At 42.0% G+C, this 13813-nt stretch overlaps 1 protein-coding gene across 5 annotated transcripts; it reads right to left on the bottom strand.

Annotated features, from left to right (window-relative positions):
* Nucleotides 1–4261: 4261 nt before the first annotated feature.
* Nucleotides 4262–12639, bottom strand: LOC119184077 (uncharacterized). Of its 5 annotated transcripts, none has more exons than XM_075878221.1 (4): nucleotides 12424–12636; nucleotides 11457–11583; nucleotides 8117–8375; nucleotides 4262–4545 (listed from the first exon to the last, which is right to left on the bottom strand). In XM_075878221.1, exons 2-4 carry the CDS (start codon nucleotides 11471–11473, stop codon nucleotides 4468–4470), a joined length of 354 nt encoding a protein of 117 aa, XP_075734336.1. In that variant the 5' UTR covers nucleotides 11474–11583; nucleotides 12424–12636; the 3' UTR covers nucleotides 4262–4467. The 5 variants fall into 5 exon arrangements, with proteins under 5 accessions (XP_075734336.1, XP_075734335.1, XP_037289761.2 ...); XM_075878220.1 differs by having other exon boundaries at nucleotides 11457–11567; XM_037433864.2 differs by lacking the exon at nucleotides 12424–12636 and adding an exon at nucleotides 11908–12417 and having other exon boundaries at nucleotides 11457–11567.
* Between the last annotated feature and the right edge of the window lie 1174 nt (nucleotides 12640–13813).

Raw genomic sequence — 13813 nt, 5'->3', positions numbered from 1 at the left:
AGTATCCTGCTTAGGAGTACGTTCGATAGATGTGCGGACTTTTTAATCATGCCAGTTCTCCACATGCCGGTCTCCGTTTCCTTCACCTACTTCTTTTTGATTTGGCTCCCTGCACTTTTCTAAGTACTTACCCGTCAATTTTCAGGTTCCTTTCCTCGATTCGGTATCGACATTCCTCATGTACAAGTACCTGAAAACCTTCCTAGTTTAATGCTCCTCCCCCAATTCTCTCAATCGCTTCTCAAATTCTATCTTGCCGTTAGCTTCCCTGCCCTCAAATGATGTCCATCCCATATCACCTTGTACTGCCTGATTATGTGTATTCCCGTGAGCTTCAAAAGCGAGCCTACCTATTTCTTGTTGATGAATTTCTAATCTTGCTTGTACCTCTAATCTCAAGCACAAGACCGCATTGCCGAAAGTCGGACCAGGAACCATCACGCCTCTTCATATATATTCCTCCCACATCATACCTATTGTAATTCAAGAGTGCACTAATTTTCATTACCGCTGCATTTCTGTTACCTTTAGTCGTTACGTATAATTCGTGTTCCCTTAGGTACTCGGTCCCATTGGTTATCCATACGCCCAGAGATATTTGTATTTATCTTTTATCTCTAGCGTGACCTCCTGTATCCTAAGCTCAATACCTTCATTACCATTAAAAATCATGACTGCTGATTTTTCCTTACTGAATGTGTAATCTAACCTATCTCCCTTATTACCATAGATGTTCATCAATCTGTGCAAATCTTCCTTGTTCTCAGTCAGTAGCACTTTATCATCTGCTTACGTCAATGTTGGTAGTGCCTGGTCAATGAGTTTTTCTTGTTTAATGAAATAGAGGTTGAGGCCAAGTCCACTTCCCTATAATTTGGCCTCTAATCGTTGTAGGTACAACATGAATAACAAGGGTGACAGAGGACACCCCTGCCTAAGCGCCCGTTTTATCTCTGTAAGCTTGGATGCCTGTTTTTTCCATTTTATAACTACCTTGTTACTTTTAGAGATATCCTTTGAAAGATTAGTGACTCCATCTCCCACACCTAGTGTGTGCAGTATTCCCCACAAGTCCTCTTGAACCATGCTATCGTACGCTCCCTTGATATTCAAAAACGCTAGCCACAGGGACCTGTGTTCCTTTCCTGCTATTTCGATGCACTGCGTCATTGATAATGGATTGTATTCCAACCTCCTGTGTTTCGGAAACCCGTTCCCCACTTTCCCCAGCACCCCGTCATCCTCTATCCATGCCTGTAGTCTCTCCTTCATAATCTGCATCGCCAGCCTGTAGACCACTGGTGTCACTGTTACAGGAAGGTAGTAGTTTCTGTCAGCTTTGTCCCCCTTTCCTTTATAGATCATGCTCATCCTGCTAAGTTTCCATCCATCGGGGACTTCACGATTGATTATAGTTTTGCTCGCTGCCTCTCTCGAAGTCTGCTTAGACTTGGGACCCAATGCCTTTATCAGCATAATTTGGATGCCATCAGGGCCTGTTGATGTACTTCCAGGAACCGTTTCTTTAGCCCTTTCCCACTCTCTTTCTGAAAATGGAGCCACTGCACCACTTGATCTATGCTTGTCTATTAAGGTGCATAAAGCACATCCTTGTTGAAATTTTTCTGTCAGCCTTGTTCTTAAATTCAATCGCTTCGTCCCCTTCTAGGCTAACACCTTGACCTACAGTTATAAACTTCTGCTTTAGGCTTGTCTCATTTCTGAGGGAGTTTAGATGGTTCCTAAATTTTGCAGCTGCCTTTCTATCTTTTCACAGTGTTTAGCATGTCTGTGTTCCCTAGAGGTTTCCCGACGTTTTGCTATGGCTCTCTTAACCTCCTCATCCCGACAACTCTTGGGTTTGTGTGTCCTTTACTGGGGCGACTTGTCACGTGCCTTAGCAAGTTCTAGCTAAGTCTAATTAGATTCGTGTACGTCCACACTGTTTTATTATCCTTAGGAATTACTTTTTCAACTTGTTCAGTAGCTATTTCTGTTTGCCTTTACGAATAAAGATTCCCTTGTTGTTGCTTATCTTGTCTCATTCCCACTTTCAATGCTCTTCCAAAATTTAGCTCGATACATTTGTGATCACTAACCAGACTTGTGGAGCCACATTCATCTATGTGCATTCCCCTGAGCCTATCATACATCTTATGTGACATCAGTGCACAATCTATCGTCAACTGCAGCCTTCCTACCTCCCATGTTGTTTGCCCTTCACACTTCCCAGTACTGTTGCAAATCATGATCATTTTTAATGTTGGGTCAGTATAGTCTTCTATATCTTGTATGTGCACATTCATATGGCTTAGTATAACTATCTCGCACTCTCCTCCTAATTCCTCAATGTCAATCGTTATACACCCTACCATTGCCTGGTTTTCCTCTCTGGCCTTTGCTCCTGTCCACAAGTACATTAAACCAAAGAGTGTCATCTGCCCAGCTACTTTCCCTTTGAAACATAAGTGTTCCCTGCATTTCTGCTTGACTTTTTGCCAACACATACTTTTATGTACAAATGCCCCAATTCCACCTGCCTTTTTGCTGCCTTCTGTTCTATTGCAATATTCCCATTCGAAGTCGGGATGGCAAGGTTGTTTGCTACATGTCCGGAAGATGTGTCTCCACAACCCCATATACCATCAGCTCCTCCTGGCTTAACTCCTGTTCTATCTCTTCCCACTTCAACCTATTCCTGCCACCCATATAGCCTAGGTCCCATTTAGCTCAGCCTTTATGCTCAAGTCGTCTATTTATTTTTCCACAGATCCCACGTGGCTTGAATATTGGTGTCTCTGTAGAATTGTCCTGGGCTCCACTGTTGGCCTCAGGGCTTTGGGGAAGAACATATAATGACTAAGATGTTCTGTGTAATTTGTTTTTGTACTGTTCCAAATATGTTTTCGAAGGCAGTTGTGTAATAATGGTGCAAAAAATTAGAAACGAACCCTGCATGACAGGATTGAACACACATACATGGCAGTGGCATGAAATGTTGCTATTTCGCGACATGATCGTAAAACCTCCGAGCAAGTGCCCTTATTCGAGCATGCGGCCAACTCAACTTTCCGAGACATCAGAAATATGCCTCCTCCATTTCCGCCAATTTCACTGTTCTTATTCGCCCGATGAGGACAAGTGAAAACGGGAAAAACCTGCATGTTCTAATGACTGTCCAACATGAAGAAAAAGGAATAACCGCCGTGCTTAAATGGCAGCACAAGATCCTAGCGCTGGTGGCGACACACAGCGGCACGTGTCCCAAGTATACCTATGCATTCTTTTCAAGGGTCCTCCTTTCTGCTGCAGGGGCATGCTGAAATCATCGAGGTGCTTGTCGTTATTCGTGTGAGATTCGGATTGCTTGCAATCGCATTAGTTGCTTCGCCCTAGCAGCGAAACTGCTTTTTTTTTTTTTTTTTTCGGAAATGCCACCTATAGTTGTCTTTCGACCTCTTTCTGAAACCAGAAGAGCTTGATCAAAGCTAGTGAATGTATCGAGATAATGCAGCTCTAATTTCGCACCAGCTACACAGGTACTTTACACACGTGCACTTGCTGTACATCGACACGCCACCAAAATTAAAAGAACTCTAAAAAAAATGTACACAGACCACCTAGAATGCTGCAGCTCGGCCATTCAAGCTCGACACACCGGAACCCTTTGTCAATATCCGATTTTGAGTGATATAGCCAAGAAAATAAATACTGCACCAATCGCAGAACCATGCTCGCTATACCAGATTTCATTGCTGACAACAGTTGGGAATTCTCATCGCAAAGGCCATGCCTTCCCTTGCAAAAAAAAAAACCGGCATGTACAATGGGTCTTGACCATGCTTATTATAGCACTTACGCTGTAGTTCTTGTAAACAGACATGAGTCAAGTTCTTTTTTTTTTCTCGCAATATATGGGTTGACTTGCCTTTGAAGAATAAAATTGGAATAGAGCACAATACAACACATTCATGCTTGACTTGTAGACCATCTTCCTGGCCCTTTCAGTTTCCCTTTAGCAAGCCGCAATCTCAACACAGCCAAGTATGTGCAGTGCTCATAATTCAAACAAGACATTTTAGTCACTGCTGGTATGCTCAGCAGCTCAAGATAACCGCGTCATGTTGCACTGAGTTCGGTCTAGGGTTCGTACAGGTTTTCCAACCGAAAAATCAAGGATATTCAAAGACTTTCCAGGACCTGTTGCAACTTTTTTAAGGACTCAAAGCGGCATGCTATGTGGGAATTTATCACCCTCAAATTTTCGAATTAACAAATTTTATTGCACTTATTAAAAATATATTATTATCACAATTAAAATAAAAAAATCTAGTCGAGACTTCTTCCACCTCCTCCCCCATCAATCTCCATGCATTACGAGCAGTCACCGCAGGTAGCCGTCGGCCTGGGGCATGAAGAAAAACGGCGGAAGAGCCAGGCCGGCCGAGGAAGGTCGGAGATGGGCCATCAGGTCTCACACAACCGCCCGGCAGTCAGGCGTAGCCAGCTCGTAACCTGTGATAGGGATCCCGTGAGTGTCTTCGCCTGGAAACAGAAAAAAAAAAAAAAGGGGGTGGGGGGGGTTATAAAGTGAAACGATGATTATAGACACACAAATTTTCTATGAAAACTTTAGCGTCATTGATTTCACCACCATAGGTTTACGAGCAAGTGAAAAAATAAAAATTATCAGATTTCCCAGCGTGGTCTTGGAGTGGTGATGTGAGATATCAGGCTTTTTTTCTTTTTGCATTGGTCAAGAAAATTTCCGAAATTTCATTCGTTCTCTGGGCCCCTGACAAAAAAACGTACTTCATTTAGCAGACACTATCAAAATTTAATTACACAGCGACTAGTGTAGGGACTTGAAATATTGAAGAGGTTCAAACTGGGCTAGTTGGTATGAATGCATAATATTAATAAGAAAAAAAAAAACGACAATTAAGCACAGGTTATGTGCACTAATTTTTCAGTCTGCTGTCGGAGCTTGTCTTGGTGGTTCTTACATCAGTATATTTTTTTTTCTGCGCTGTTCATTATCACGACCTCAAATTGACACCACCTGTATTTTGCAATCGTCAAGCATCTTCTCACGGCATGCACGGTGTCTTTAGTAATTTACAACTAGAGAAAAACATTTGTTTTTCCCTTCAGTGTCCTTATAAGGTCAAGAAGTGGGCAACAATGTGAAGAAACCAAACGGCAACATCACCAGCTCAAGGTTCATGCTTGTTTACATGAAAAAACTCGAGGGTTTTCAAGGACTTTCAAGGCTATGTGTACCAGTTTTTAAGGACCACACTGTCTGTTAAAAACCTAATCACACACTTTCAGGGGAGGACAAAGGCTTCAAGTAACCATAATTCGTGAAAAAAGCGCAACATCAATGGAGCAGACGTCAATAATGTGGCTCCAGTGACACTTTATTTTCAGACAACTTTCAATCATAGTTTCTTAAACTGCATAGGTAATCTCGTTCAGTCTGACACAAATTGCAAACATTTATTCAGATAGGAAGAACTAAGGAACAGTTATTATGCAACATCTTGTTGCTTTTTCTGAATTTTGATATCAATATAACTATCTCCCGCTGCTTGGTCTTGGCACTCATCCTAAAGATGTTTGACTTGATGATGCCCGTCAGGTGGCCGATTCTCTGTACTTTTTCTGCATATGAGTCTGCTGTAGCTGATAATTACTTAACAACGGCTTCAAGCTTTTTTTTTTTTTCTTTTTAACACGAAAATGCCAGGGTCTCCGCTGGCGTACTTCCGTCACGGAAGTGACGTTGAAGTGATTTACTAAGAGATTGCAAAGAAAAAAACCAGAAGGCAAGCATCTGTCACGCAGAATCCAACCAGTAACCTCTAGGTTTTCAGCGCGCGGCGCTAACCACTACACCACTGAGCGTGCCTTGCCTAGAGTGCTAACCGCATACACCGTTCGGTTGCCCTCAGCGCTTCAAATCTTTAGCGCATTTTCTTCATCAGTGGCGAGACGGCACAATGGGCTCTCGTTGGGCTCGCTTTGAAGGTCGTCACCTCCACGAAACCCTGCCTACAAGGAGAGAGAGTGGTCTCTCCTGCGCGAGCGCTCATCGGACTTGTCATTAGGGAAAGGACAAAGGTCACTTCACACGCTGCTAAGGCCACTTTTACGAAAGGAGCACACTGCTGACACGAGATGCAGGAATTATTGCGACAGTTGTTCGCTCTTGTCCTGCGTATACTTGTGCTCCTTTAGTGCGCCTTGCTTTCTGCTTGATCGTGCGTTTTTCTTTCTGTTTGAACAGCGCGCTCTAAGTTTCCAGCGTGACAGTTGTTAGTCTGCGCTCGTTCTGCATATGCTGATTTCGTGCGTTATTTCTGCTTGAGGTATGCGCTGCAAGTTTCGAGCTGCTTGCCATTCCTAACATAACTTTGCAATTTATTGCTGTTGCTGAAGCAATGCACAATAAATGATTAACTACCTCTGTAAAGACACCTTTGACTTTCGTGTTATACCGATTCTTAAGTAGGGGTATAAGCCACGTTATTTTATAGATATTCCGACCTCCTCCTGGATGCAACATTTTTTTCTCTCTTTTTCATCTTCCTGCTCCTATTTTTTCCGAGTTTCCGGAAATGCACGTAGTTGGTTCCATGCAGAATATATTTATTTTTAAATTTTTATGTGATGGCCACCGACTAAATTTACGGCATTACAAGTAATGGGCCATGAAGTATGCGACAATGTCTTTAAAAAATTCGAAACTCTAACTTGAAGATTCTGAACTTCTAACTTGAAGGGAGCAACTCTTTGTCTGCCATATCAGCTGGGTTTCCACGGAAGTTCAAAGAGGAGGAGAGGACGAGGAAGTAGCATCTAGGCCTTTCGCTTTGAAAGTGTTCTTGGTGATATTTTGGTTGCACCAAATCATCTACGCAAATACAATTCAGCCTCTGCATTGCCTCATTCTTGATAAGACAACTATGGATAGCACCCACCAGGGCTTCATCAACCTACCGAAATGAAACACTTTCATGTTGCTATATATCATAAGCAAGTACTTGTGCATCCTTTGTAATTTTTTTTCCTCGCAATTCCAAATCAATTTACTCGAAAATGATTTGAGAAATATTCAAATTAGGAATCCTTTTCAATTTTTCCCTGCAATTTCACATTAAACTATCCGAAAAAGATTTTAGAAATATACAAGAAATATGTTTTAAACATTCCATTCCATTTGCAGTCACACTTCAACATTCGAATTTGCTTCGCACCCAAAATTTGGTATTCACATAGGTCTAGTGTAATGTTGCCATTGCGATACTGATGTGAAGGGAATGAAAAGACAACTTGCCGCTGGCAGGAATCAAATCTGCAACGTAAGGATTATGCGCTTGATGCTCTTACCAAATGAGCTACGATGGTGGTGGTGCCCTCATCCAATTTGTGCGGTATTTTATGTGCAGGGAAGGAGTGTTAGTACCACTCGCAGCATAGACAGCTTGCGTCATGCGGGACATGATGGAGTAAGCCCTCGCATACAACTACCTGAAGCTTGCCGCAACAAGATTCTCGCTACAAATGAGTGGAAAGGATTTTGACAGCCCATGTCTTTGGTTAACACAATGTTAGTAAATACTGGCAGAAATCGAAACCAACACCAAGAAAGTACACGAGATGTTAATACATTCAAACCTCATTATAACAAAGTTTCATCTTACATGAAAATAGGTTTGCTATATCAAAAAATCCGTTATAAAGGTCTATTCCTAACACTATATCTATTGCAACTTTTTTTCACTTACTTTGTTATACCTGATTTTTCATTATATATGGGTTCGTTATATCGAGATTTGAGTGTAGTACTTTTTTAAGCTCTTTCAGCGAACTGTGAAAGTGGAAACATGCACAAGAGACGCAGAAGAGCCCCGCAGCCTGATTGCTCACTCGTGCTGTGTTGCTCTTCTCTGTCTGTTGCGTGTTCCTGCCCTCCCAGTTCGCTAAACGAGTACGAACTATGAACTAGGCCACCTTTCTATACTGTTTTAAGTGTACCGTAGAAATTCTGACAGAGACATAAACAAAGTAAAGGTGTTATTGTGTCATAGAAGGAGCAACGAACTCGTACCTGAAGATATTTTGTCACCGGGCCAAACCAGACAACACCGGGCCACTCTATAGTGCAGTGATAAATCGCCTCCTCGTGAAAGTACATGACTGCTTTACGGTACACCTCACTGAAGGAAAATGTCGCATCGGCATCCACCAGCGGAGTCTGCTCGCTGAAGAATGTCCGATAGGCATTCAGGAACTTGTCGTGACCTTCTCTGCCATCTGGTGGGATCCACAAGAGTTGGAGCTTCAGCTGATGGTAGCTGGTAGGCATGCTGCATAGCATCAAAGATTTTTTAAAACAACGGCGGGACCGTCTTATGGTCAGTTTCGACAAGTTGCAGTTATTTAAAGTGCACCAAATGGGCTGAACATGAGTATCTGTATTCGACCCGCAATTCCACTGCAATAAGGTGTAGGAAAAGCAGTGTCATGCTTCGAAGCAGACTACTATCACCCCTGAGCTAACATTTCCTTCACTAATAGTTTCGAGTCATTGAAAATCGTGCCCAATGCACAAGGTAGCAAGAAGCTAGCACTGAGTAAAATTGTCTGGCTTTGTTTACGTTCAATAAGGGCATCAACCTTGACACATGAGCCTAGACATGAACCTAAAAAGTTCCTCTTTAACATTACCCAATATTATGTATCTTAATGGAGATGACATTATTACAATAAATCCTGGACTTCACAATTCAATAAGTATGGGTGAATGGGCCTTGAAAGTTGCTACTTAACGTTACCAAAATCTTACGCGGCTGACTACTGATGACATTACTGTAATACATCAGAGATTGAACAATTCAATCAGTGGGCATGAACCTTGAAAGTTGTTACTTAATAACATTGCCTACATCTACTAATCTGATTGGTTACAATGTTATTAGTATATGTCCTGGATTGAACCCGTGACCAAGCTTGGCATCGCTATACTTTAGCTGCTACCAAGCTACCGTGACATCAGGTTCCATTTCAGCACAATCTAGCCAATACAAGATGACATGGAAAACAAATCTTTTGCAGATTCCACGACAACTCGGGAAGGCCAGCATAAAAACTGACTAAGAATGAAAAGCTGCGAATTCGTGAAATGTCCAAAGCTCTAGAAAAAACCGATTGCAACTCTGTTTATTTTTTTATATGCACATTGCTCCTACTTGCTCTATTTGTGGGACGACGATTAGGCTGTCGGCGAAGCATGAATTGCTTCTCAACTGACCTGATGGCAAAAAAGAAAGCTTTAGCTTTGCACACGAAATGCAGTCAAGATTTGATTATTCTTCACATGCTTTACACAGCCTAGAAATAGTACAAGGTGAAACTGTAGAGCCGTGAAACATTACTACTGACAAAAAACTTTAGCGAACTTACAACCACAAACAAGTCCCAGAACATGCACGGCGCTTCAGTATTTACCGATTTCACCATACCGCCCTATCTGTACAACTAAATGAAACTCGAATGTACTATTGTATATTTACTTCAAAAGGCAATAAAAATTCATGTCATGCCTTCTATATGCCTTCAAATCGTTACTGGAATGTAATTTATATTCCCACTGAATACCGCATCAATGTAAAAGTAATCATTTTGGTGTCTGATGTGCTGCGATTCAAGTGTGGCACACAAGCCCGGCAATGCTACCTTCCATCACCTGTCTTAATAAAGTAAGTGACCACAAAGTAATTCATGCCACTTTTGCTCTAACCCAGGCTGCGCATCAGTCACATGAGAAAATCATTCGTCTTTACAATAAAGGAAATTAGTTAGCGATCAACAATGAATTTGAACAATTGTACGAGGAATACGAAGCAACATTTCACGAGAGCGACATTCATGAAAGCTGGCCTCTAAACTGTCATCATTTGCTGGTTTCGATGAAATCACATCAAGTTTCTGAAGAACACCAAATTCATTTCTGCGGCATATCTAATGCTGTTGTTTACCCAGTCACTGTCATCTGGAAACCTACCAAAAGAGTGGAAAAAGGCTAAGGTTGTTCAAGTCTACAAATAAGCCAACAAGAGTTCACCCCTAAACTACCGCCCCATTTCCATCATATCAGTGCCTTGTACGATCAAGGAGCATGTCACATATGCTCTTATATTTCGCTTCCTTGATTTTAAACTTTTTTTCGCCATTCTCAGCATGGGTTCCACAAGGGACTGTCTTTCAAAACGCAATCAGCTGCATTTCTCTACGACTTCCACCTAAATCTAGACGCTAACATTCAAACTGACGCAATTTTTCTTAATTTTGCAAAATCATTCCACAAAGTTGCTCATCAACGCTTACTACTAAAACTCTCCCAACTAAATCTACAACCCACAGTTATAACATGGATTGAGCAGTTCCCCACTAACCGCCTGCAGTCAGTGCGCATCAATAACTCTGAGCCTTTTTCAGTATGATTCGGCGTCCTTCAACGTTCTGTATTAGGCCCCCTACTCTTTCTAATATATATTATTGCCTTATCATTGCATCTTACTAGCAAACTCCACATGTTTGCAGATGACTGCATTATTTATCTTTCAGTTGTTAACATTAATAACCAGCCTACTTTTCGACAGGACTTGTACAACATTAAGGACTAGTGTCAATGCTGGTTAATGGTTTTGAATACTGGTAAATGCAAAACAGTGTCATTTTCTTGCAGTTCTAACCCATTGAAATTTAAATATGTAATAGCAAATCAGCAACTAGGCCGTATGCCGATGTAAAGACTTGGGTGTGATATCAAATAATTTCAACGGGTGTGTGCATGTGACCAACGTTATTGCACCATCTAACAAAAAAATTTGGGTTTTTACGACTCAAATTAGAAAACTCTTGGCAGCATGTCAATTTAATAGCTTAAAAAACACTAATACGGCCCAAATGCATCAGCCACTTGGAACCCTTGCCAAATTTTCCTCACAAACGCCCTTAAGGCCTTTGAGAATGTTGCCATTAGTTTCATTCATTTCGCCTCTTCATACAATTTCAGAGTGACATCTTTCAAAGCGGAATCAGGCTTACTAACAATTTATCATCGACGCCTCATTGCTAGTTTATCATTAATTCATAAGTTCTTCCACAGCGCGCTACAACAACCACCGTATAGTTCGTCACCATCACACACATCCTATCACATTGGTCACCCCTTAAATGTTGCCTGTCCTCATGCTCGCACAGTCATTTCCGCCTCTTCATCTTTTCCTCGAGCAGGGAAGGACTGGAACGACCTTGCACAAGACATTGCCAACTCGAGCCCTCGTCGCAAGACGATGCATGCGGCGCTACATGCTGAGCAACTCGTCGCGTGATGAAATGAATGAGACGAGTAAAAAAAAGAGCAAGATAGCGTGTTGACTCACTGCAATGCTACGCCCATCAGACGTGAAGCTGTTCTCAAAGGATCCCACTTGCTTTTCCTTGTAACGATTCGCCATGAACTCGTAATGGGCTTTCTCCTCTTCCGTCAACGACTGCTAAGTTGGAGGTCTGTTAGAGCTCATAGAAGTAGAACCGACATCACTGAACGGTGGAGCACCATTCAAGGCATTAACATCAGACAACTTCTAAAGACGTACGGAAAGTAGGAAGACCTACAGCAACGCGTAACGAGCGTGGAACCTCAGCGTTCACGTTACGAAACTGCTCGTGACAGAAAACAACGCGGCGAGGCTCGCGCCAAGAGCAACGTCGCGGACAATGCCGTTCTGTTTGACGCGCAATGAACAAACCCTTCGTGTGAACAATGCCATCGGCAAGACATATAGAAAACGCGAAATCCGCAGGTATACAAAGAGAAAAGTGCCGGCATACCTTCCACATCTTTCCAGTCTCTGCTCGGACTGTTTCTAGGGTGCAAGTGAAGTTGCGTTCTCTACGCTCGTTCTGTAGTTCTCGCAATAAAAAGCAGAACGGTCCCATTTTCTTAGGAGCCATAGTGTGATAATAGGTGCACGTGCACCACGAGCTACTGCAGAACGACAGCGCATGGGTAAAGTAAAGAAGAAGAAATTTGACAGGGATCAGCACCTCAAATTTCCATGGAAAGCCCAGTGGAGTTCGTCAAAAAAACTTGAAGTTACAATCTCCAGATTCCGGTGCCGTGTCCCCCCATTAAATTTTTATTTACACAGAGGTGGTCTGACACTTCCCCCCCTTTGTACGTTCTGCGAAGAATCAGAAACTATTGAACATTATTTTGGCTCATGTCGTAACTATGCATTAATTAGGAAACAACTACAGCCACATCCATCTATTCATTCATCTATCGTAAACACGGAGGAAGGAAAAAGGTCCTTCCTCCGTGATCGTAAAGGTCGTCTCACTCACATAACACTAAAAGTAGCAATTTTCAAGGGCCGTTCGCTCCCGCCGTAGCGGTCCACGGCTAGCTTCCGGAAAGTTTTGCTCTGATCGCAGCGGTGGAAACGATTTTTGACTGGGACCCGTCGAAATAGGGTTGGTCCAGCCAAGCCGTTGAAATAGAATCGACCATAGCCTCCTATATTTTTTTATAGAGGAGGCTATGAATCGACATGTTTGTTTTGGGAAGTGGCGGCGTGGAGCGCTACGCGTTTTGTGGTAGCTCATATTTGTGTGTTAATCAGTCTAGCGACTTTTTTGGTAAGTTTTTTTAGTTTTGTTTTGCCTCTCGGTTATGCCGGTTTTAATGTACCAATTCATGGCGACCCGTTAAAAAGGACAATACTTCCAACATCATCGTCATTATCATCATCGGTTGTTAATACGGTGTATTAGAAAGAAACATTATGCTGACTAATGGGCTGGAGTGGCGCACTTCATGTCGTCGCCGACAGGGAGCGCGGGCGCGCCTCGGAGCATCACGTAAAGCTTTACGGCGGGTTCACAGGCGCTGTTTTGCGCGTAAGAAAAGTCAAAGTTACGGGGTGTGTGCAAATTTCTAATGCATGGATGAATGCTCCTCCACATAGCCGCTTCAGTAACAGGTCGTGTAGTTGAAAGCATTTAAGCTTCTTCTTTTGTTATTCACCTGCTAATCGATACGATGCTCAATGCTATTTGGCCACTATAGGATAACAGCGACTTCACTCTCGCAATTCGAGCCCCACTGTTCAAATATAAACAACACCTCATTTTGTAATTTTTTTCCGCTTATTAACTGGTTTAATTGTGATGGACTTAGTTAATGTTATTTTTTGCGAATCATTCATGGGTGGAACCACTTGGCTTTGTTATAAATGTATCCATGTCGTAATCTTAACAAGCTTTTTAATTACAGACGTAAATCACACAAAGTTTTCAAGGCCGGCCGGTCGGCGTGTAGGTGAATATGGTAATAACATATCTAATGAAAAAATATATATGCATGGTTATAATCAGTACATAAGTAATATAAAACACGTGCATACACATATTTTTACTACACTGTAGTAATAAATTGTACCAGTTCTTCAGCAGCGTGAATAAAACAGGACATGAAGAAACACTCGACAGTATCACGTGCTGACAAATTCATTTTAGTTGCACAACATCGTGTCTACATATATGCACGAATGATTGCTATATATATCACAAAATGGATAGAAAAAGCAAAAATTGTCTCTCGTGGAAAGGAGAAACAGACGCAACAAATGTGAATAAACACCTGCTAATCGACCACAAAAATGGAAAAAAAAGAGAGATATGCAAGAAATATTGCACGTAATTCAAAAACCTATCAGTAATCATCCAAAAGCCG

Source organism: Rhipicephalus microplus, chromosome X, assembly GCF_043290135.1.
Source record: "Rhipicephalus microplus isolate Deutch F79 chromosome X, USDA_Rmic, whole genome shotgun sequence".
Taxonomy (NCBI): Eukaryota; Metazoa; Arthropoda; class Arachnida; order Ixodida; family Ixodidae; genus Rhipicephalus; species Rhipicephalus microplus.
Note: the sequence above shows the minus strand (reverse complement) of the source record. Positions and strands in the feature narration are given on the sequence as shown.